At 40.0% G+C, this 24,802-nt stretch overlaps 1 protein-coding gene across 1 annotated transcript; it reads left to right on the top strand.

The window, feature by feature from the left end:
• Window positions 15,751–18,906, top strand: LOC109831119 (probable acyl-activating enzyme 1, peroxisomal). The gene is given in 3 exon segments (XM_020398482.1): window positions 15,751–16,412; window positions 16,877–17,544; window positions 17,546–18,906. Coding segments are annotated over 3 exon segments (1,641 nt in total). The 5' UTR covers window positions 15,751–16,214; the 3' UTR covers window positions 18,321–18,906.

The raw sequence follows: 24,802 nt of genomic DNA, 5'->3' as shown, positions 1-24,802 counted from the left end.
AGTAACTCATTCTCTTTCCCCTCTGCTTCCAACCTCCAATCTAACCCTCATTCTCCTCCCTTCTTCGCCTCCTTCACTGATCTACTCAAAGGCACCAAAGCCAAGTCATATTCCCTTCCTCTCCCTTCATCCCAAAAAGAGATCCTCCCTCTTCCAAAAGTAGGTTGAACTACAGTCTCGTACAAGAGACGTCCAAAGAGACCCAGGCCCTCCCTCCACCCTCCCCACTTGGGTCCTTCCTCAAAACCTCCAATTGTTTTCTTTGCGGGGACCTAGCTCATATGGCTAAAAACTGCTACTTGAGTGATTTCAAATGCTTTGCATGTAACAAAGTAGGCCACACCTCAATTTGCTACCCTAACAAAAACCAACCTCCCATTCTCAGCATCACCCCTTCATCCCCATCCCCTCCTCCGATGTTCGTTTCCAACATCAACATTCGTCCATCAGTTATTAGTAACATGGAGGCCTTCTCCTGTTTTGGCTTTTTTAACATTCAAGTAGGGAACCCAACCCTCGATGAACTCATAGAGAACTTGAATTCCACCTAAATGTCGAGAGATGGTCATATGACATCATAAAACCTCCCTCTCTTCCTAATTCATCCAGTTCCCCAATGAAGAGAGCCTAGACTTTGCATGCTCTAAAGAGTTCTTTAATATGGGGACTTTTGGGGATATCTTCACTCCATGGTCCGAGACGTCTAGACTTAAAGCCTGTAGGCTGTCTAAAAATCACAATAGATAGCTGATTCCCCATTAAACACCGATGATGGAAGTTACAATCTGACGACTTTTAGAATGCTATAATTTGAAGACTTTCACGCAGATCGATGAAGGATACAATCTGACGACCTTCACAACAACTGATGAATGTTCTAATCAACAACCTTCACAATCAACATCAGGAGTTACAATCTGACGACTCTCACATATCAAAGAGTTAAAGCAAAGATTAAAAAACGATGATCTTTGCAACACTCTGACAGAAAGAGACTACAAATCGACGGTCTCTTCAAACCAAGACGCGGAAGTCTTCCCCGCGTACCATCATCAAGATGCAACACCAATTCGACCGTGGACGCAGGTCAAACCTGGCTGCAAACGCAGCTCACATTCAGCTCCAAACGCTGCAAACGCAGCTCACATTCAGCTCCAAACGCTGCAAACGCAGCTCACATTCAGCTCCAAACGCTGCAAACGCAGCTCACATTCAGCTCCAAACGCTGCAAACGCAGCTCACATTCAGCTCCAAACGCTGCAAACGTAGCTCAGATCCAGCTGCCAACGCAGCTCATGTTCGACCGCAAACGTAGCCTCCTAAAGCTGCTAACGTAGCTTCCAAATTGCTGTAAATACAGCTCACGGGTAGCTTCCAACGCTGCCAATGCAGCTTCCAAATTGCTGCAAACGCAGCTTCCAGACACTGCGTTTGAACACAGAATTCATGTCAGAACGCGGATTTTGCGTTTGACTCGTTCAAACACGAGCTGAATAGTTTCAAAACCATTTTTCACAATCTGAGAGGATCACAACTCCACTCAGGAGTAACTTAAGGGGCAGTTACATCCCATTAGCTCCACTTAGGAGCGAATTAATGAGCTGGTTACACCCCTTAATCCCCTATAAATAACTAAGAAATCAGCTTAGTTCAGGGGGAGGGATCTTTCATCCTTCTTTTTGGCAGCAAAGAAGAGATCTTTAGGGGGGAAATTGCTGGAGCTTTGGAGATTAACAACAGGAGCTTTCTTCATCCTTGGCTTATAGACTGATTTCGGTTAAATCAACTCTTTTATAGAGTTTCAAACTCTTTAAGAGTTCTCCACAACGTCAAATCGTGAGGAGAAGACCACGTTCCAGTGAATCAAGACGTTTGGATAGTCAACGGAGAGCAAACTCGACGCGAGCATTCGAGGGAGGCACTCCATCGCCACCGTGAAGAACCCAGAATTAAACAAAGGGGAGAATCCAGATCATTCTCCTCTATTTTGTAATCAGAATCCAAATTGTAATTGAGATTAAAGGAATACAAATCAATTTTCCTTCATTTCTTTTACTACAAATTTTCCACAAACAAAAGATGGCGACTCCGCTGGGGATAAGCTTCTCTAATGAAGAAGTGGTGATGCAATCCGATGTTCATCTTACTAGAACGACGGTTGAAACTCTTATCGTAGAGTTCGATCAAGCCAAGTACGAGGAAGCCCTCTCCTCCGGATCCCTTAGCCCCAAGGCTATACGCAAGATCCACAAAGTCTCCAAAGAGACTAAAGGTCTAACTGCTTCAATTGTAGCCAAATCACCCAAAGAGGCCCTCCCCTTTGATCAAGACTGCTCGAACACCCCCTCCTCTGAAGGAGTGGACTCAACTTCTGCTAAACTCGTTCAACGAGTTGAAAGTTCTATACCCACGTCTTCACAGCGGGTATTGGGTCATAAAAGGCCCATTGTAGCGACGAGTTCCATCAACGCCAACAACCTCGCTGCAAAGGCCTTGAAAAAGGCTAAGAAGAACGTCGCTCGACGAAGGAGGAGATCCCTACGACGAGCACATCTCCGTGAATGCCGATCTTCAAGTCAACACGACCTTTGTGTTTGTGAGCCTAAACGTAACCATGTGCTCTACGTTTTTGCTTCAGAACGCAAGCCTCACGTCTATGAGCCCAAACATAGGCTCTGTGTGAATAAGACTAAATGTAGCCCTCAGTGGTGCATTGTACAGTCAAAACACAGCCTTCAGAAGTGCATTCCATTAACTAAACGCAACTCTCAGGCATGCATTTCAGAACCAAAAAGCAGATCTCGGGACTACGTTTCACCAGCAAAACCTGAATCTCAGGCATGCACTCGGGGAACGAAATCTAGTACATAACCTAGTGTATGCCGTGGAGCTTCGGGGCGCTGCCTCGAACCCCGTCGGGGGGTAGTCCACCCCCCCGGACCCCCCAGCCAGGGGCATGCCACCCCCTGGACCCCCGGCTCACTGACCGGGTAGCGAGACCCCTGAATACTCTGCGTAGCGCGATTAGATCGAGGGACGGATATATGAAGTCTTTGGATTTAAGGCATCTCAACCATATCCATGCTCACCAGGAGCCAGTCCCGTCCAATCATGGACTGGGGGTTCCAATTCAAACCTCACGATCAGTGAGTAGTTCTCCTCGAATCTTCACAACAGATTTGAGAAAGTTCATATCGAGATAAAGACCGATGCAACAAGTCATTCGTTCATTCCAATGTGAACGACTGATTCCTACGGTCCTCTAGGGATGTCAATGCTGCTCATATGCGGCCAAACTATTGGTGTTCGACCAATTTACGAACGTTGCTTTGCCTAACCAACGACGACGTTCTCACAGGAAGAAGTCTCCAGAGACCGAATATCCTGGGGTCACTATCAATATGATCGACAGAGGGAAAGCCTCAGGTCCTAGTTCCGATGACTCTGAGATAAGTCGTTCACCGACCGTCAGAGAAATCGCTAACGAGTTTGAAGGAGTCTATCAACGCACTCGGACGCGAATGGAAGCTATTCTCCCTGTCAACTATCAGAGGTTAGCCAGAGGAACTAATTCCGATGATGAACACTCAGCCATTACAGAGTCCCAATCATCAAGCTCTTTTGCTAAACATGAGAGCTCCGCTTATATAACGGGAAATCATGAAGATCTCGCGAAGAGACTTGATGAGCAGGAGGCTATGCTCAAATCTTAGCAGGAGGCCATCAATGAACTCTTGGCCCTGATAAATCAAATCGTCGCAGACAAGGCTAAATCTCAGAAGACAGATTCGCCACCTAGGTAAGAATCCTTTCGGAGAGGAAAAACGTCTTTATCCCGACCTCACACAAGCAAAGGGAAGGAAAAAGTGGTTGATGACACGGATGCTGACCAAAAAGCCCATAACCTAGAATCTTCCTTTGATGAATGAAGAGAGACTGAGAACGAGCAAAATCTCCAATCTGTCAAAATAGAAGAATTGGAAGCCCGCCTCAATGCCATTACTAATAGAAGCGAGCTCCAAGACGAGGGAGTTGTCAGACCCTATCCTGCCGAATAGGATGCAACCCCTTATCCTCCAAAGTTCGAAGTCCCGACGCTATAAACTTTTGACGGTACGGGATCACAGAACCAACATATCTATCATTTCAAGTCACAAACTGGGAATGTGATATCAAACGACGCCATACTGGTTCGATTGTTCATAGGCACCCTCAAGGGAGTTGCCTTTAAATGGTTCAGGAAACTGCCTGCGGGATGTATCCAAAAGTGAACAGATTTAGAGAGACTCTTCCTGTTAAGATTCTTTGAAGAGGATACAGAAGTCTCTATCCATACCCTTCTCGCCACTAAGCAGAAAAAGAGGGAGTCCGTTAAAGCCTTCGTCAAAAGGTTTCGAAACATGGCTCTACGATGTCCCACAGGTATGACACAGTCTACCTTAGTGGAGACCTGTCAACACAATGTTAGACCCTAGAGGGGGGGGGTGTGATTAGGGTCTTATGCTAATCTAATTCGATTATATGCCAATTAAAATTAATTAACAAGTTATCCTAGCAAGTATGAAATGCAACAATATATATGAGCTAGGATAAGCAATATACAATATGATATATCCTAGCAAAGAGGTATATAGTGAAATATATGCAAGGATATATAAACTAGCACAAGGGTGAATTAAACATAAACTAGATAGTGGGAAAAACAACAATGAGCAATTGACAAAGGCAATATGAATAATAAGCACGAATGTAAAAGTACGCCAATGCAATCACAAACAAACAATATGATTACGGAGTTCGGTCCCTACGACCTACGTCTCCGCTCCTCACCTCGAGGAGATCTCCACTATCTCAACCGGGTTTTCTACGTTCACCCGAACAACGTTTACACCTCACAATACAATCACTATGCAATCACACCTCACACACTAAGTGTTGGTCCTAGCCCGTGTCCTCCTCCTCAAGTGCTCGGTTACAACCTCTCCCTAGGCACGTCAACCGATGCCACTTCTCTTGGATTCGACCTCGTCTCTCACCACACACTTCTCTCGGTATACAAGTGTATTACAAGTGAATCCTCACAATTAGGCTCAATACAAAGTGTTAGTTCTCTATAATGAATGAGAACGAATTATAAGCTCACTCTCTAAGTTACACAATCTCACAACCCAATTATACTATGAATATAAATACAATAAGCTTAAATGGTTGTGTGTGTACAAAGAGATAAATAAAATCAATTAAACTAAACTCAATATAAATCTAGCTTATGGAAATTATAATCAAAATAATAAATTGCTAGATGAGTTTAGAAACACTTCTCTAAAGATGACAAGAGAGTGGGAGAAGAGTGAATGCTCAAACACCAAAGGATGATCTCCACTTGCTCTTGTGAAATTGAATTCACAAACTCAAACCCTCAATTGCTTAAAAGCTTCTTAAACCAAACTTAAACAAACACTAGACAAGTTTAAACCCTTGTTTAAAAACTTCTTTAAAAACTTCTTTAAAAACTTCTTAATCACTTGAAAAAGAGAAGCAATAGGGTATACCAGCAAATAGCTCAGAAAAATAGCCGTTGGAAGCTAACGGATACATTGGCAGTCGACCGGAAATTCTGTCGGTCGACCGACGGAGAACAAAAACACGAAGGACTGTTCTGGACCATCGTCGGTCGACCGGTGCGGTCGACCGATGGAGCTCTCGGTCGACCGCATTGGTCGACCGACCAACTCTCTACTGCATGCTGACGAAAGAACAATTGAGCGGTCGACCGGTACGGTCGACCGAAAACTAACACATCAGAAAACTGATATGCTGATTTAAAACACTATTTAAAAATATTAAATAAATTCCAAAAAATATAAAACTTTGGGGAATGATTGTAGATATGATAATAAACATGCTACAATGACTAGTTATCAGAAAGGACCTCCCAAATAAAAAATATCATCATTTTACAAAATAGTCCAAAACATGAAAATATGAGATACTTGAATTTTGATGTTTTGACATAAACCAACTTTTGAAACTTTGTGAAATATTTTTGTAGACTTAGTAAAACATGTATAAACTGATATTGAAGTCTATAAACTAAGAATACAATATTTTCACAAAATTGCATATTCTATGCAATGTTTTCAAAAACACAATAGTAAATATGAAATATGTGATTTCATATTATAAACATGAAAACTCAAAAACTATGTATGTATATATATAACTATATATATGCATAGAAACCAAAACTTATGTATATATATATAACTATATATATATACGAAGAAACCAATAAATGTGTGTGTATAGATATTGAGCTTAGAGTATATAACACACATAATATAAAATCTAAAACTACATTACCCAAGCAATCTTGATCTTCAATTAAGCTTGACTTGGTACACTTGCAGATGAAGCTTGAACTTGATCTTTAACTTGAATTGTATAGGCTTCAACCCGACATCCCGCCAACCTCCTTTGGATATCATCGTTGAAGCACAATCCATCCAACCTTCAACTACGTTGTTTGTCTACAATACATAGGAATGCACAAACACTAGACAAACAACATTAGTAGTAAATTGTTTGTAAATCATCATCAAAATAAGAAGGCCAACACACAACTTGCAGACCGACCTTCTAGCACAAATGAGGGTTGCCGAATGCCGTTCCTGGAGACAACTAATCTCTCAAGGTGAACAGGCTCAAAAGATTATTACCAGAATCAAGGCTGAAGAACAAAGTATGCAGGATCAACCTGAGCAATCGGACCAAACCTAATCTTCTCAGTCAGAAGAAGAAGATACTACGACCACTAAAGCTAATCCTCTTCAGTAAGATGGTAGGTCCACCAAAACTATCACGTTAATAATTATCTCTGATAGTCAAACTCGTTAGATAGTGGCCCACTAGGCGATATGCTATGTCTACCATTTTCTCCTCTGCACTTGTTCAAGACTGGAGGTTGGTTTATTTATAGTTTATTGGATTATGAGTAATAAATTTTCTGAGTTTTCATGTTCAATAGAATACCTCTGTCAACCACGAAATCTGTCAAAACTATCAAGTTGGCGGGTCCACCAAAACTATCACGTTAATGATCACCTCTGATAGTCCATTTTCTCCAAATTCCCCTGCCAATCTTCTTAAATAGGACGGCGGATCCACCAAAACTATCAAGTTAACAGTTACCTCTGATAGTCCATTCCCTCAAAATTCTCCTGCCAATCCTCTTCAATAGGATGGCGGGTCCACAAAAATTATCACGGTAACAGTTACCTCTGATAGTCCATCAACTTGCCAATCTTCTTAAATAGGATGACAGGTCCACAAAACTATCACAGCTACCTCTGATAGTCAAACTCATCAGATAATGGCCTATCAGGTGATGTGCCTTTATTCCGACTTTATGGATAGTGCCCCAGTGATGTGCCTTGTCTACCTCTTTTTATTCCCCTGTTAAGTCTTAATCAAGACTGGGGGTTGGTTACTTAGAATCCACTGGATTAAGAGTAACGAATCTTTCACATCGTCGAGATAACATTACACTTCTGACGATCATCACCCCCACAGAGTATGAATACAGCTTGCATCACTCCCAATTTGTTACGTTAACAATACACCTCTGACAATCAACTTATCAATCATTATCAATAGGATGATAGGTCCTCGAAATTATTCAAATCACAATCTTCCCCAGCAAGACACTAAGTCTTCAAAATCTTATTTAAATCACAAGTGTTAAAATTCATCACTTCTAATGATAAACTCACTTAGCAATTCTCCCCAGCGAGACGCTAGTCCCCAAAATCTTGTTCAAATCACAAGTACACAAATCCTATCACGTTAACACTAAACCTCTGACAAAACCCACTTATCAATCCTCATCAATAGGATGATAAGTCCACAAAGTTGCTCCAATCGCAACACAAATCCTGTCACGTTAACACTAAACCTCTGATAAAACCCACTTATCAATCCTCGTCAATAGGATGATAAGTCCACAAAGTTGCTCCAATCACAACACAAATCCTGTCACGTTAACACTAAACCTCTGACAAAACCCACTTATCAATCCTCGTCAATAGAATGATAAGTCTATAAAGTTGCTCCGATCACAACAAATTCCCGTCATGTTAACACCAAACCTCTGACAATCCACTTATCAATCCTTTTCAATAGGATGATAAGTCCATAAAGTTACTCCGATCGCAACATCCTCTTGTCACGTTAATATCAAACACCTCTGACAAAATTAACTTATCGACTCTCGTCAATAGAGCGATAGGTCCTTAAAGTTGCTCTGATCGTAACATCCTCTTGTCACGTTAATATCAAACACTTCTGACAAAATCAACTTATCGACTCTTGTCAATAGAGCGATAGGTCCTCAAAGTTGTTCCGATCGCAACATCCTCTTGTCACGTTAATATCACATACCTCTGACAAAATTAACTTATCGACTCTCTCCAATAGAGCGATAGGTCCTCAAAGTTGCTCCGATCGCAACAAATTCATGTCACGTTAATATCATACACCTCTGACAAAATCAACTTATCGACTCTCTCCAATAGAGCGATAGGTCCTCAAAGTTGCTCCGATCGTAACAAATTCTTGTCACGTTAATATGAAACACCTCTGACAAAATTAACTTATCGACTCTCATCAATAGAGCGATAGGTCCTCAAAGTTGCTCTGATCGTAACACTTTCTACTTATCGACTCTCGTCAACAGAGCGATAGGTCCTCAAAGTTGCTCTGATCGCAACACTTTTCACTTATCGACTCTCGTCAACAGAGCGATAGGTCCTCAAAGTTGCTCCGATCGTAATACTTTTCACTTATCGACTCTCGTCAATAGAGCGATAGGTCCATAAAAATACTGTTAGGTTAACATCACATCTCTAACAATCAAACCCCCCAATGAACTTGTTAATTCTTTTTCAACAAGAATAGCAAGTTTTTATTATAAAATCCCCAGCGGATTAAATATTTTCTGGAATTATCCTAGTGATAATAAAGAAAATTTCTGAATTTCACTCTAAGTAAAAATTCATGCCAAGTTAATATTACACCTCTGGCGCTTCCAACTTTCTTTCAGTATTTTAAGTAACACAAGAAGAAATAACGATAAAGTCTATATATTCAAAATCATAGCATCAAGTCTAAGAGGGTTCATTCTCTTAGTACGACATTACATGTGGAACGGACTTAGACAATCCATGTACTAGCCCGACTCAAACGGTAGTCGGTAAAGGCTTATCAAATCCGTTGATGGCTGAGGGTGTAGGCGTTAAAAATTGCCTATAGGTCCTCAAACACAGTTCAAGATAAGGAAAAGACGATAAACGTTATTATCCAAGTCAAGGGAATTTTATCCAACATCAGTAAGTGTATGAATTGGATCAATAGAATGTACAAGTCAGCGAAGCGATGAAGCGTACGCAAAACAAGGGAACTGCAAGAGTCACGAATCGCCAAAATATAAAAAAAGTGAACGAAACACCACCAGAGGCCTGTGTAGGCGCGAGTCACCAATTGGTGGCTCGCACCCATGCGAGCCACCAAATGGTGGCTCGCACAGTCCCGAGCCACCAGGACTCTTATTGAGTACAAAACCTCCCCAAACACGGATTTCGATGATTTTTAAGGATTCTTTCATCCCAGAACCTCTCCAACTATTTTAAGGTTATCCCTAGATGCGTTTAAGCGGTTATTAACTACAGATAACGTTTAAACATCAATTCTTATCCAAAGACACGTCTCCAAAAGCCTATAAATAGAAGCCTAGGGTCTTCTTTCAAGAAGACCTGAGATTGAGAAGGCGAGGTGTTGTCAAATTGTCCAGCTAACCACGAATTTCAGAGGAGAATCATCAGATCTTGATGAACACTTTCATAAAGAAAGCCCTTCGAAAGGTTTGTGATTCTTTCCCCTTCTTTCCTCCGGATTAAACTTGGTTTTAATCTCGAGAAGAGCCACAATCTCGCTTGGTCGTAATTGTCGCTTCCGCAATTGTTTCCTTCGTGAAACAAGAGCGTAGTTATACTGTTAATCGGGTTTGATCTGCGGTGGTCCACGGACTAACGCGTCCCCGGCACAGGCAAAGATCCCACGCAAAGCAGCGGAAGATAAACTACTGCTGCGTTTTGTTTGATAAAGTTATAATCTTTATTCGTTGTAAGAAGATCTTATAAAAAGATCAACTTTTCTTTCAGTTTGAACTTGTAATCGATAAACGGTGTAACAGGTTTGAAAGCAATGGAAAAGGCAACTTTTGACACAAACACTTAGTGAGTAGATTAAGCTCATAGCACCTCAGAATGTTGTTCATATCATCACAGATAACCATTCTATTCTCAAATATGTAGGTAAAATTTAAGCAATAGATTTTATTTTAGTTATGAATCCTTTTCTATGTTAGGATGCTCTGATATTGATCTTTTTTTTTCTTTTTTGTTATAGGAGCTGAATTGGAAAAGGAGTATCCTCATTTATATTGGTCTCCGGATGTTGCTCACTGTATTATCTCATTCTCAGGATATTGGTAAACTACCATATGTGAAGCTAACCTTGAGTCGAGCTATAGAGTTGACTGGATTCATCTACTCACATGCATGAGTTTTGAAGCTGATGAGAGGTGAAACTAACAGCAAAGAGTTTCTTAGACCGGCGGTGACACGATTTGCCACGTCATTTATGACTTTGTCAAGCATCCATTGACAGAAAAATAACATCAGAAAGATGTTTAATTTGGAGAAATGGAGGCAAAGTAAGTGGGCAAGAGATTCAAAGGGCAAATCAGCTGAAAGGATGGTTCATATGTCATCTTTCTGGAACAACATCGTTCGTATTCTCAAGCTCACGACTCCTCTCATTGGTATTCTGAAGCTTGTTGATGGTGACAAGAAGCCTGCTATGTGATTCATTTATGAGGCGATGGATAAAGCTAAGGAGGCTAATGCTAAAGCCTTTGTTGATGATTCAACAAAATATTCTGAGGTATTTGATATCATTGATAAGAGGTGACAAGATCAGCTTCATCGGCCTTTGCATATTGCAGGATATTACCTTAATCCTGCATTTTTCTATGACCATCCAAACATCCAAGGGGATAACGAAGTTATGAAATGTCTTTATCAAGTCATTGAGAAGATGGTGCCCACACAAGACGAAGACAAGATTGATAGGCAGTTGGATATATATAGGCATGCTGGGGGTCTTTTTGGTATAAAGATAGCTAAGAGAAATAGAAAGAAGAAGTCTCTAGGTAAATATGCATAATATAAACCCTTAATTGACTAGATTTTTTTTATAGGAAATACACTACTAATCACACTCTATTTAAATTGATGGCTGATTGGTGTGAGTCTTATGGTGCATCAGCACCAGAGTTACAGAAGCTTGCTGTTAGAGTCCTCAGCCTTACTTGTAGCTCCTTTGACTATGAAAAAAATTGGAGTACTTTTGAGCAAGTATGATTAGTTTTATTTTATTCAACAAAATAGATTTAATTCCCTTTGAGATATTGATATTGATTTGATTAATTTGTATAAATTACAGATACACACCGAGAAGAGGAATAGATTGGATCATAAGAGGTTTCAAGAACTTTACTGTAAGTACAACCAAGCATTGAAGGAGAAATTTGACTGTAGAGATTCTATTGATCCGATTAAGTTGGCTGATATAGATGAAAGCAATGAGTGGTTGTTAGGGCAGTTCGGTGAAGGTGAAAATGCAGAGAATGACTTGGTGAAGGGCTAGTACAACCTTAGATATGGTGTCGTAGGAGATGCTATGGGAGATGAAGAAGATGATGCTATATATCTAAGATCGACTAGTAGGTTTCGAGGATCTTCGAGTGGTAATGGGAGATGAAGAAGATGATGCTATATATCTAAGATCGACTAGTAGGTTTCGAGGATCTTCGAGTGGTATTGGTTCATCATCGAGGAGGAGGGAGCCAGTTTCTTAGTCGGAAGATGAAGAGGAGTTTAATGATGAGGAGGAGGAGACTAAAGAGGAGGATATTCCCTTTGAAGGGGATGATGATGATGTTAATGAGGATTATTAGAGTCATTAGGCTATTATTTTGCTACTTATTTGCTTTTTTTGTTAGATTGCTTGCTTAGCTTTGATGTTAGTGAACTCCTTAAGTGTTGCTGCTTAGTTGATTTGTTTTGATGGACAACTTGATTTGCTTCAATGATTAAAACATTATCTTGTGATTTGGTAGTATATACTTTATTTATATTGAGTCATTGACATTTTCTATGTGAAATTTCACAAATATATATTTTTCATGCATATTGTATATCTTCAAAATTTTTGTGGTCTGGAGTGTGCCTCGCTTCACTCGGGTATGCACATCGCATTGCGCATTGTGCATGTTCGTGTAAACTGACTTTGCGCCATGCATTGCACCTCGTGCATTAAAAACACTACTGCTCAACAATGCCTCATCATCTGAAAGAATGATTTGCTTCATAGCTTTTGCTTGATCAGCTCTAAACTCCAATACTGACCCCCTACGATCCATGCGGTGCTTAGAAATAATGAGATGCTCCACCAACGGCTCTCTCTCATAGCGAGGAGGGGATTTAACAGGCCCCATCAACAACGCTTGGATCGCCTTCTAAGTGTGAGGGGAAAGCTTGTCGATGCAATGGGGGAAGGACCTCTCATATTGATCCTCCAGTGCAATAGTTGGAAGACCCAAAGCAACCGGTATGTGGGCTTCTTGTCGACCACTAGAACCATAGTTCAGGCTTGATCTGCCTCAGTGGTGAGGATAGGAGATATGCCAATAGTTGGAAGGATAGCATTGTCGAACAGGTTCTCCCAGGAACGAGATCCTTTGTAGACACGCATCCTCTACCAACCCTCGCGCCTCAACTGCCGAGAGCTTCTCCACTCTTAGACTCTCCTTTTTAATTTCTGGCCACATGAGGCAAGCCAAAATCGGATCGGCGAGAAGGATAAAGAAAAACGTTTCCCTCCGCTTCTTGTTTGTCTTGGGAATGTTGGACACCAGTCGGTAACCACCGATTATCTGCATGTAGAAATGGCTCTCTTTCTTGCAAGATGACCCAAAATGCCCAGCGTGGGCTCAACATTCACATGGTGGCAGATAACTAGGAAGGCCACCAGATGAGAAATGGAGTTCGGCTTTAGTTGCGCTGGTGAAACCCCTAAAACATTAAAAACCTACTAAAGAAATAGGTGCAACGACAAATAAATACCATAGTCGAGGTGGTGCCAGTATATCGGTCCTAAATTGCTGCTTTGATGATAGATATATTGCTCCCTTGATGAAGCTGACAGTACATCCATAGTGTTGGGCATACTTCTCCAAGTAGCATGTGAGCACTTTTAATCTATACTTCTGCAACATATCAATTTTAACCTCGTTGCAAGCAATGATGAGCTGGGCGCAGGGAGCCATGGGGGGGTAGGGGTAATATGTACCTAAGGAGGCTCCTTAGGGAGGTTATTCATTGGTGTAAATTTGGGGATAATGGGATAGTTTTTGGAACAATACTTTTTGGTGTTATTCATTAGGGTAATTGATGCTGGATTTAACTTCATGGTGTTATTGGTTTGTTGGGATAATTGTGGGACACATACCCTACTTCCCCTAAAATTACACCAACTATATAAAGACCGCTCAGCCCCCACCCTCAAAATTACCCCATATCGCTTCCTGGAACAAGAGGGGAACAAAATTACCCACTTCTAATCACCCGCTCCTCTGTCGCCGTTCTCGAGCTCGATCGTCCGCTCCTCTGTCGCCCCCTCGAAGAGATCCGACGCCAACATCGTCACCCTCAACGTCGCCGTTCTCGAGCTCGATAGCCCTAGCTAGGCCCACCTCCGTCGGCGTTCTCGAGCTCGATAGACCTAGCCGGGATTTCCCCACCGCCATCTCCTCCGTCTCTTCCTCCGCCGCCTCCTCCGCCGCCTCAACCGTCTCTCGAACCCAGGTACGTGCCCTTTTCCCCCTAACAGTCGGCATAAATGAAGTAAAGCAAGACAAAAAGAAGAGGACGTGCATCTAAATTTGGATATTGGGTTTATAATTGGCCTTGTTTAAGTTAATAATAGGGAGTTGATTTACTTTGTCCCTTCCATTTACTTACAAATTGAGAAAAATATTAAGTTTATGGACGTGAAATGTGAATTCTTGGTCTATCTAATTATATAGAAAATATGTGCATCCAAAATAAGTATTTCAGCGATTTTTGTGACCATCATGGTATTACTCATACGATTTTCTTTAAATTTGGACGAATTTAAGGTAAAAGGGTTTTTGAGTGAAAGTGGAAATTATAAGTGCCTAAAGTTATTTGTTATAAGTGATCCCTCTGTGAATTCTTGTTATAAGTGATCCCTCTGTTATATGCTAAAGTTGTTTGTTATCATTGAACATAAATTATAAGTGCTGACATAGTAGACTTGAGCATTCAAACACCAATGTTTTTGCTATATTTGAACTCTTACATGTACATACTACATAAAGCTATAGTCTTTGAGCAAATGAATTTTGGTCATTATTGATATTTCCCAAGACATGAAGGATATGTTTGTGAAAATGAATGATGATCAAAGGAGAAAGTTTATGATTTGGCGACTGACTGGAGTATTTCCAAATGACGACAATCACTATGCTTATTAATGACTATTTAATGACTACGCTTGTGGACCGTAGTTTGATGACTACTCTTTTGGAGTTGTATTTTTGGGAACATAGATGTTGTTAGTTATATGCTTTTGGACTTTTATGTTAAGCACATGAATGCTTTGATGACTACATGGTTTTAAATATCATTTTTGTACATATATATGTATGTTAAGCACACGCAATGTTGCTCCGGTTGATGGTGATTCTGATCTTCCTCCAGAGGCACCACGCAATGTTGCTCCGCTTGATGGTGATTCTGATGAGGACGATGACCTACAAACTCAACAAGCACAGCGGACAGCTGCATCACGTTGGAGAGAGCAAATGGCAAACACAATGTGGGAGGATGGGACAAACGTAGCCTAAGGAGTCTGGAGCAAAGTTATATGTCGGAAGATTATATTTGTAATAATTAAGATTTAAGTTACCGGCTAAAGACTTTATTTGTAATAATTGAGACTTTACCATCATCATTGTAATAGATGTAGGAATGATTAAATAGTTATTGCAATTGAAAATTTTGTTAATATAACATAATAGCTAAAATAAACATCAAAATATTCAAAGATTGATTAATATTAATATTATTAATATAATTATATTGTTTTTAATATTTTATATTAAAATAATATTAAAATAATATTGTTGTATATTATAACTATTATTTATTTAATCATTTGATGTTATATCAAGTTAAACTTGAACTTAATTGATCTATAATATCATATTATAAAAAAGATGTCATACTAATTGTCCCACTCAAATTTGTCTCATTATCCCATTTTACCCCCACTTTATCCTACTCAAATTGTCTCATTGGGTAAAATTATCCCGTTGGAACCATTTAATCCAATTTGCCCCAATTTACACCAATGAATAACCCCTCTAGAGTGCATCTAAGGATGTAAAATCTCAGCCCTTCATTACTTTCATCTCAGCCCTCCGTATCAAAATAACCCAAAACCTAATCCACCACCCCTTTCTCCTTTCTCCTTTCATTCTTAGCTCCTCAAAAAATCAGCCCCCCACCCCCCAAATCAGATCTGAATAACTAAAATCACCAATGATCGATGTTAAGTCCCTCTCGGCGGCCCCTATTTAACTAAAATCACACCAATGATGTTAAGTCCCTCTCGAAAATTAAATTAAATATATGAAAGTGAGGATGTCATGATCGTATTCAAAACATCTAATAAATCTTTCGACATTATCCGTCAGTCAACGCCTCTCTTTATTGAAGTAAACCTTGTATACATCCATTAGCAGGTTTGTTAAATATATCAATTGGAGGAACGGAAGCAACTTTCACGTGCAGGTTTATTAAATATATCAATTCGGTGAACCAAAGCAACTTCCACGACCTTTCTAATTTATTGTGACTATTTTGACCCACATCTCTATATATTACCTATATCTCTTAAGCTTCTAAGATATACCAAGAACCTCATTAGCCTTCCTTCAATCCGCTGAAACAAATCTTTCAATAGTCTGCAGAAAAACTAGCTTATCCACGCACAGCAAAGCAAAAGGCATGGAAGGCACACTTCGTTGCTCCGCAAACTATGTCCCTCTCTCTCCACTGAGCTTCATCGAGCGGTCTGCGGAGGTTTACTCTGATCGGACCTCTGTTGTTTATGAATCCATCGAGTTTACTTGGAGACAGACCCGAGACCGCTGCCTCAGGCTCGCTTCCGCTCTCTCACACCTTGGCGTTTCCCGCGGCGACGTGGTAACTATAATCTCTATCTCTCATATGCTCCGTGAATATACGTGTTCTATTTTTGGAGTTTTTCTAGCATGCATCACTCTTCTCATAGTGTTAGAATATCGCAAATTATTTCCTTTTAGTTATTTTGAAGTAACAACATTCACAAGAAGAAGAGTGCCTCTGGTTCTAGTTTTGGAAATTCTTATATTCATTATGACAGAAGATGAAATAAATGAAAAACGTACCTATGCTCTGAATCTAGTTGTAATTCTTTATAGAGTAAAGAATGTCAGCTCCACGGTTGACTCGTAACTTTTTAACATGATGATCGCTATGATTCTAGGGAATGAATCTCACATTTTTGAATGCAGAATCTATATGGAGATAAACTAATAATATCATTCCTAATAACTAATTATAGACATTCTTTGCAATCAAGGTCATAGAGAGTCTGTACACTGAATCTTCTTCTATTGCCGAACCAGGTTGCCGTCCTCGCTCCAAACGTCCCAGCCATGTACGAGCTCAACTTCGGCGTCCCAATGGCCGGGGCAGTCATCTGCACCCTCAACGCTCACCACGACGCAGCCATGGTCTCCGTCCTCCTCAAACATTCCGAAGCCAAGCTCATTTTCGTCGACCACCAGTTCCTCACAATCGCTGAAGACGCCATCAACCTCCTTTCACAATCCAACTCCAAATCCCCTCTCCTCATCCCAATCCCGGAACCCTCTGAAGACTCCTCTCATTCACCTGGTTTAAACTACGAAAGCCTCATCAAAACCGGAGACCCCTGCTTCGACATCAAGTGGCCGATCGACGAGTGCGATCCTATCGCCCTAAACTACACATCCGGCACCACATCCAGGCCGAAAGGCGTGGTCTACACACACCGCGGCGCCTACCTCAACTGCATCAGTTCCATTCTCTTTAGTGAAATAAGGACTTTGCCGGTCTACTTATGGACGGTGCCCATTTTCCATAGCAATGGTTGGTGCCTGACCTGGGGCATAGCGGCACAGGGCGGGCTCAACGTCTGCCTCCGCGATTTCACCGCAAAGACCATCTTCGAGAAAATCACCAGGTACGGAGTTACGCACATGACCGGTGCCCCTACCGTCCTCAACATGATGGCAAACTGTCCGCTTGCTGACCAAGGTTTGCGTCATGACGGGCGGGGCTACCCCGCAACCACCAGTCTTGGAGAAGATGGAGGAGATGGGATTTAAAGTCGTCCATGTGTACGGACTCACGGAGACCTACGGGCCCGCGACAGTGTGCGAGTGGAAGCCCGAGTGGGACGAGCTGTCGGTGGATCAGCAGGCAAAGATGATGGGGAGGCAGGGAATTCGACATATCGGAACGGAGGCGGTCGACGTCAAAGATCCGGAGACAATGAAAAGCGTCCAGGCCGATGGCAAAACAATGGGGGAGGTTATGTTTCGAGGCAACACGGTGATGAACGGATACTTCAAGGACTTAAAAGCCACAGAGGAGGTTTTTGCAGGGGGATGGATGAGGACAGGGGATCTCGGGGTGAGGCATGCTGATGGGTATATTCAGGTGAAGGATAGGCTGAAGGACATCATAATCTCCGGCCTGGAGAATATAAGCACGATCGAGGTCGAGTCGGTAGTTTATCGTCACCCGGCGGTGCTTGAAGCTGCGGTGGTTGGACGACCGGATGAGTACTGGGGGGAGACGCCGTGTGCGTTTGTGAAGCTCAAGGATGGAGCTTCTGCTGATGCTGAGGAGATTATAGGGTTCTGTCGGGCTCGGCTGCCGGATTTTATGGTGCCCAAGAGCGTGGTTTTCGGGGAGCTGCCGAAGACTTCGACGGGGAAGATGCAGAAGTTTGTTCTCAGGGAGAGGGCCAAGGCTATGGGAAGCCTATTCATGAATGGCGGCGGGAAAATGCTTGAAATATAGTATTCTAAAAGTAATTGTGGATACTGTACAAATGAAGAATTTCATTTGTAATTTGATTTGTTGAACCAAAAAATAAATGGAAGTCTCAGCAATGATATGGGGTTGAGATCTGATCAATGTATTATGTTTGTTACATATGAACTTATATCTATTCATTTTAAACGTGTTCCTAATTAATTCTTCTCAATCTTCTAAGAATATTACTAATCATTTCTTTTTGAAAAATCTTGTAAAATTCATATTCTGTGGTTATTTCAAACTTATGAACTCACATTTTAATTGGAAGTTTTATATTGCCGGGTACTAGTGATCTCCTTTTCCGGATTCACAAGAATATGTTGAAGTTGGAAGGCCTCCAATCACTTTCAAAGGTCATGGCTAATCTCTCCTTTATATAGAAAGAGAAAAAGATGGTTTGCGATTAAAGCCTCCCCTTTTAAAACGTTGTTCACATGTTTATTTATCTCATCTAAGAAAATGATGTGCGAACGAATAACTAATTTTATCCAAAATTGTGTTAGTTTAAAAATAAAAAATAGTGTAAAACGTCTAGTTTATAAGCAAAAAACTCACTATCATTTGCGTAGTGCAAAAGTAAAAAAACTAATATTTTAACCATTTCATTCAAAAAATAAAATGGATGACCATTTAGAACAGAAAAATAGAAAGTTCCAATAAAAATATTACAAATTACCTACATGATTGTTTTAATACAAAGTATGTTTATAATTAATCTAATGGAGGTTTTTCTATTATGTCTAAGACTGATTTTAGAAGTGTGTGGTTTTAAAATAAAGGGGGGTAAAACTTTGGGTTTATAGGTAATAAACCTTTTAGAAAGTGGATGACTTTAACAATGGAAGTTGAACTTTAGGCGAAATATTTACCGTTGAAGAGTGATTGATGAGTGTAAAAATTATTGGGTTTAAAAATTATAGGTAAAAATCTTTTCTGGAAGTGGATGGGTTTTAAAACAAGTGTGGGTAAAAGCTTTGGGCTCATAGGTAAAAGCACTTTTTGGAATAGGGTGGGTTAAAAAATTGGTTATTTATATGTTTATTTGCAGATATACCCCTTACATCATGAATATTTACAAAACTACCCCTCAAATCATCAATTTCGGAAAAAAATATTCCCAAATTAATCAATCGTTAACTTTAATGGGATGATTTGTAACTGAATGTAAAATTCATTAACGAATAATCTAATTTTCACTCACAAAGTTGATAATTTACTGATTTTAGGGCAATTTCCCCCCCAAAGTTGATGGTTTGGAGGGTATTTTTACAAATACTAAAGTTTAATCGGTATTTTTGTAAATACCCATGATTCAAGGGTATATATACAAGTAACAAAAAAAAATTAAATACTAAGGTAGAGGGTTGCACGGTAGTGTGTACAATATCTAGCTACAGTGCAAGCTTATTCATTAATGGTGGCGGGAAAATGCTTGAAATATAAGTTTGCGAAATATTAATGGGTACTGTAATTGAATAATTTCCTAAGCAATGATATGAGACTCAGATCGAATAAGCAGCTGATCGATGTATAATGTTTGTTACGATAAAAAAAAGTATGATGTTTGTTATATAGATCGAATAAGCAGCTGATCGATGTATAATGTTTGTTACGATAAAAAAAAGTATGATGTTTGTTATATATGAACTTATATCTATTCACTTTAAACGTGTTCCTAATTAATTCTTCTCAATCTTCTAAGAATGTTACTGATTACTTCTCTCTGAAAAGATCCTATAAAATTCATATTCTGTGGTTATTTCAAATTTATAAACTCACATTTTAATATTGCTGGGTATTAGTGATCTCGTCCTCTGGATTCACAAGAATATGTTAAAAAATGGAAAGCCTTTGATCACTTTTGAAGATCATGCCTAATCTCTCCTTGATATGTGTAAAACCCCGTAAAATTTGAATGTGTTGTGATAAATAGTAATAAAAATGTTATATGATAATAAATAACATATTTTGATGTTTGAGTATGCTAGGAATTGATTTGAGATCAATTCAATGTATATATGTGTATATACAAGTGCAAATGCAAATTTGGTGAAAGGACCATTTAAGAGTTTATGTGTTTTACACATTGATGCAGTAAGAATCTGGGAAACCTCAAAAGACCAAAGTTGTAGGTCTTTTCAATAGCTTTCCAACAAATTTTAAATCACCTCATTCAGAGGTCGTATGACAAAGTTACAGTCAAAACACGCAGTGCATGTTGATATTTTCGGAAAAACAGGAAATAATTTTCCAAAAAAAGGAAAATTTACTGTAGCAACTACGAACATTCTTCATGGACAACAGACTCCGTATTTTCAGGGCGTGAGCGTCGTTGCGCAGCGGTGTGGGATGACGAGCTTCTCTTTAGTGTAATTTAGGGGATTGATTTGTAGTGAAAAAATAAAAACAAATGCATTTTATCCTCTTCATGTTTCACCTCTAAAAAAAAAGATCAAAAGAAAAGAAACTGAGAACTCTGAGCTCTCTCAGTTACGAACAGTAACTCCTCATCTTCTCCAAGTGATCTCTGACCAAGCTCAACACCCCAAACCTTATATCAATTTCCAAACACCCTACAAGCCTCTCTTCCTCCTCTCAAAGATCCTATGGTGAGTTCGGAAAGCTCCTAAGAAGTCTGATGCGAAACGGGGGAGGGGGTCTATCGGAATCAGCGATCTAATTTAAACAATGCACCGTTTCGCCAAAATTCATAATATTCTGTAGGAAATTAATTTAAAAATAATTAATGTGACAGATGGATTTTAACAAGATTTGTCTCAATAGTCATAAACAATTCCAATCTCGATCAATTTAATTGCAGTATTAATTATCGTTGTGCAAGTTCTACAATCAATATCAAGATTAACAGTCACATGTTCAGTTACTCTCGACTCACTAATTTAATCAAGCAGTGAATATAAGATAAGAGTTTAGAGATGTATTATTCATGTAATTAACTAATAAATTGAGATTAACAAAAAAATATAAAGAGAAATTGATACCATCAGATCCAACTGAGTTGGAATCGAGTCTGATCAAATAACTAGATCCGAAGACAAACCCGATCCAAAGTCTCCTTTGTCTATGAGTTCTTCGATCTGAAATTGGGCAGAGAAAGGCGAAACGAGCGGCGGGTCTGTTCGACTACGAAGAACGACGAAAGAGCATGAGATCCGACGACGACGAGAGGCGCGAACGACATTCGAGGACGAAGGACGGTGATGGTCGTCGACGAAAGGAGATCTGATATCGACGAGGCGGCGGGACGACGCGGGCGACGAAATTGTTCGGAAGTGGAGGAGAACAGGACGTCGGCGACGTTGCTCGAAGGAGAAGAGAGCGGGGGAGAGGCTGCGGTTGTTGAAGGAAGAGAAACTCACGAGAGTTAATGGGGGCTGACGGCTGGGAGGGGGGACTAGATCTAGGGTTTTCTTTCTTTTTGTAATGAGTGGTGGAGATGGATCTGTGAGGGGAATGGAGGGATAGATGGATTTGGGGATAAGTAACTAGGGTTTCACACACCTAGAACCGGCATTTGGGTTTCACACACCAAATACAAAGAAATTCTCATTTGAGAAGAACTTAATTTTCATTCAATAATTCATTAATTTTCAATAGTCTCATACAACCTTATTTATAAAAAAAACTACGTGTACACAACGTGTAATAAAAATAGAAACAAACAATAATCCCTCAAATCACTCAACTACAATTAAACTAAATTTCAAAATTCAAAATTCAAAATTCAAATTTCAAATTTCAAATTTCAAAATTTAAAATTCAAAATTCAAAATTCAAAAATATATCAACTAATCAAATATTGTCATTTCTTGTCCTCATTATTCTCCCCGGGTGGGAGAAAACTCGACTCCGTCGAGTTAGCTGCAGAAACTTGTCATCTTCAAATATACCCTGTCTGCATCTTAATCTGCCGTCAGTTATTTTTTCTGCATCTCAAATCATTAGTTAAATTGCATTGTAAATTCACCATCTAAAATATTATCAAAATTCACCGCAGCTTGGATGAATATATAGAAGTGGGGGTAAAAGGTGAAAGAACTCTCAGAAATAATAGGCTAGGGTCAGGCTTATATTAGTGGACTGTTAATAACATTGTGACTGTTTAATCACTCAATATTGAAAATAGAACTATGATCAAATCAATAAATGTTGCCATTAATCATTTCAAGAGTTGGAAAAGTTCATAAATATCATGTCAAATCTTAAACAGCAATACAGAACTGTATTGGACAAGTCCAAACCATCTAAAATATCAGCATCAATAGTTTTAAATTAGGTTCTGACTCCATATCATTCATTTCAGTTAACAATGTATTTATTCAAGTTAGATACTGATTCCCCAATATATGATCAATGCAAATCAAAACAAAATGATATTTAACTCAAATGATGCCAATCAACTCAAATGACTGTATGAAATGCAAACTCGAACAATGTGATCAATGGCAGATGTAACTCAACGAAGTGTCTAAAATGCATGACATCCTCTATCAAATGGAATAATTAGGTGTTCCTTCGTTAATATGTATAACAAATTTCCTATTTTTGCAGTGATAAGGAGGAATGTGCAAACACATGCATGAAGGAGTGTTTTTGTGTGCTTAATATGAAGGAGAAAGGAAATAAAAGCACTCGTGCTCAAACTTGTATCCCTAATCACTATAGATTCCCAAAAAGGATCAGTGTATGCGTGAGTGACTATCGGGACAATGCATGAGGATGTGATATCTAATATGGTAGCTGTTTCACTATGCTCAGTTTGGGTTTCAACTTCCATACAGATATCCGAGTGAACCGAATCAATAACTAAATCAGGAACGTGTTGGGTGTCATGTTTGTCCGGGAGGACTTCGTAGGGAGTATCAACAACATTTTCAATCACTGGAGTTGGTTCAGGAGGAGTTGAAGTTTCAATTTCAAAAACTTCACAGATAACATCAGTGGGCTCCGTGATCAGGGGGGTAGTTTCAAAAGAAATGGGAATGCATGGTTTGTTAATTTTAGTATTCTGGAATTCCTTATGAGAGTTAGATTCTATCAAATCTACGGTCTGGTTAACGGTTTCCTCAATAATAGATTTTGATTCCGTTATAGACGGCTTATTAATTCTAACTCTGAACGGAGTTGTACAGACAGTAGCAACGTGTCCATATCCTTGACAATTATAACACAGAATTATTGAGCTAAGTTTGGAGAGAGAGAGATCTCTGACTTCTGGCCCTTGGGATCGACTCTAGACTGGGAATAACTAGAGTTAAATTGACTCGGAGGCTGACTAGAGGTAGTGGCGCGAGAAGGCTGGGAGGAATGAGTTCAAAAATCCTGACTCCTATGAGATTGGTGGAATTTGGCTTCATCTAGATCTTGAACTAAGGCGTAAGCTCTCTCAAGTGTGTCTACTCCTCGAGCAAAGAGTTCGGTTTGGAGGTCACTTCGCAATCCGACTCTAAACTTTGACAAAACTTTCATTGGTGTCTCTTTCTCAATGGTGCTGCATCGAGTAAATAATTCATCAAATTGAGCAACGTACTCTTTTGCAGATTTGGTTCCCTGAGTAAGACAATGCTACTTATCTAGCAATCCATAAATAAACGATGACGGGAGATATTTCCGTTTCAGTTCGTCGGTCATTTCTCGCCAAGTAAAAATTGGTAACTCACCTCTAATATGCCTTATCATTTCAAAGTTGGACCAATATTGACAGGCGGGTCCGGTGAGCTCCATTGTGGAAAACTTGACTTTCTAGGATTCCGTCAGGGCGTACCAATCGAAGTAGCGATCCATGCTCTTCAGCCAGTCAAAGAAAGTTTCTGGATCGAGCTTACCATCAAAGGCTGGTGGATCAGGCACAGGTTGAGGTGGGGGTTGGTGAACGATGTACCCAAGACCTGGTGGGTATCCATAGCCTTGATCTCGTGGCGGAGTTGTAACCCACTGTTTTCGTCGAAAGTTGCCTTCATCATTGATTTCATTAAACTTTAAACGTTACAAATGAATTCAAACAACAAAGAATAAAAATTATAACTTTCTTGAAAATAAACACAAGATCCGTTCGTCGTCTCTTGCTTGCGTGGGTCTTTAGCCTGTGACGGGGACGTCGATATCCGTGGACTACCTGGCAATCAGATCTGATCCAGAGCTTCGTCGATCCGCGAGGAGATCTAGAAACTTGAAGCGCCTATCTCGATAAAAGCGAGATATTTGCTCTTCTTAGTATTACCACAACGGGATAATACTAAGGATCGGGTACGGGTGATGTAAATCTGACGAAGAAACTCTCTTACGTTGAAGGGCTCGATCACTCTTCACTCCGGCAGGGCTTCGCCAATTCTCAAAAATTCCAGATCTGAAAAAATGAGGCCTAAGGCTTGTATTTATAGGCATGAGGGGTTGCGGAGCGGTTAAAACCACTTAAAGGGCCCAAATCCGCGCTGAGACACCCT

The sequence above is a fragment of the Asparagus officinalis genome, chromosome 1 (genome assembly GCF_001876935.1).
Source record: "Asparagus officinalis chromosome 1, Aspof.V1, whole genome shotgun sequence".
Taxonomy (NCBI): domain Eukaryota; kingdom Viridiplantae; phylum Streptophyta; class Magnoliopsida; order Asparagales; family Asparagaceae; genus Asparagus; species Asparagus officinalis.
The sequence above is the reverse complement of the archived record's forward strand: the minus strand, read 5'-3'. Positions and strand labels throughout refer to the sequence as shown.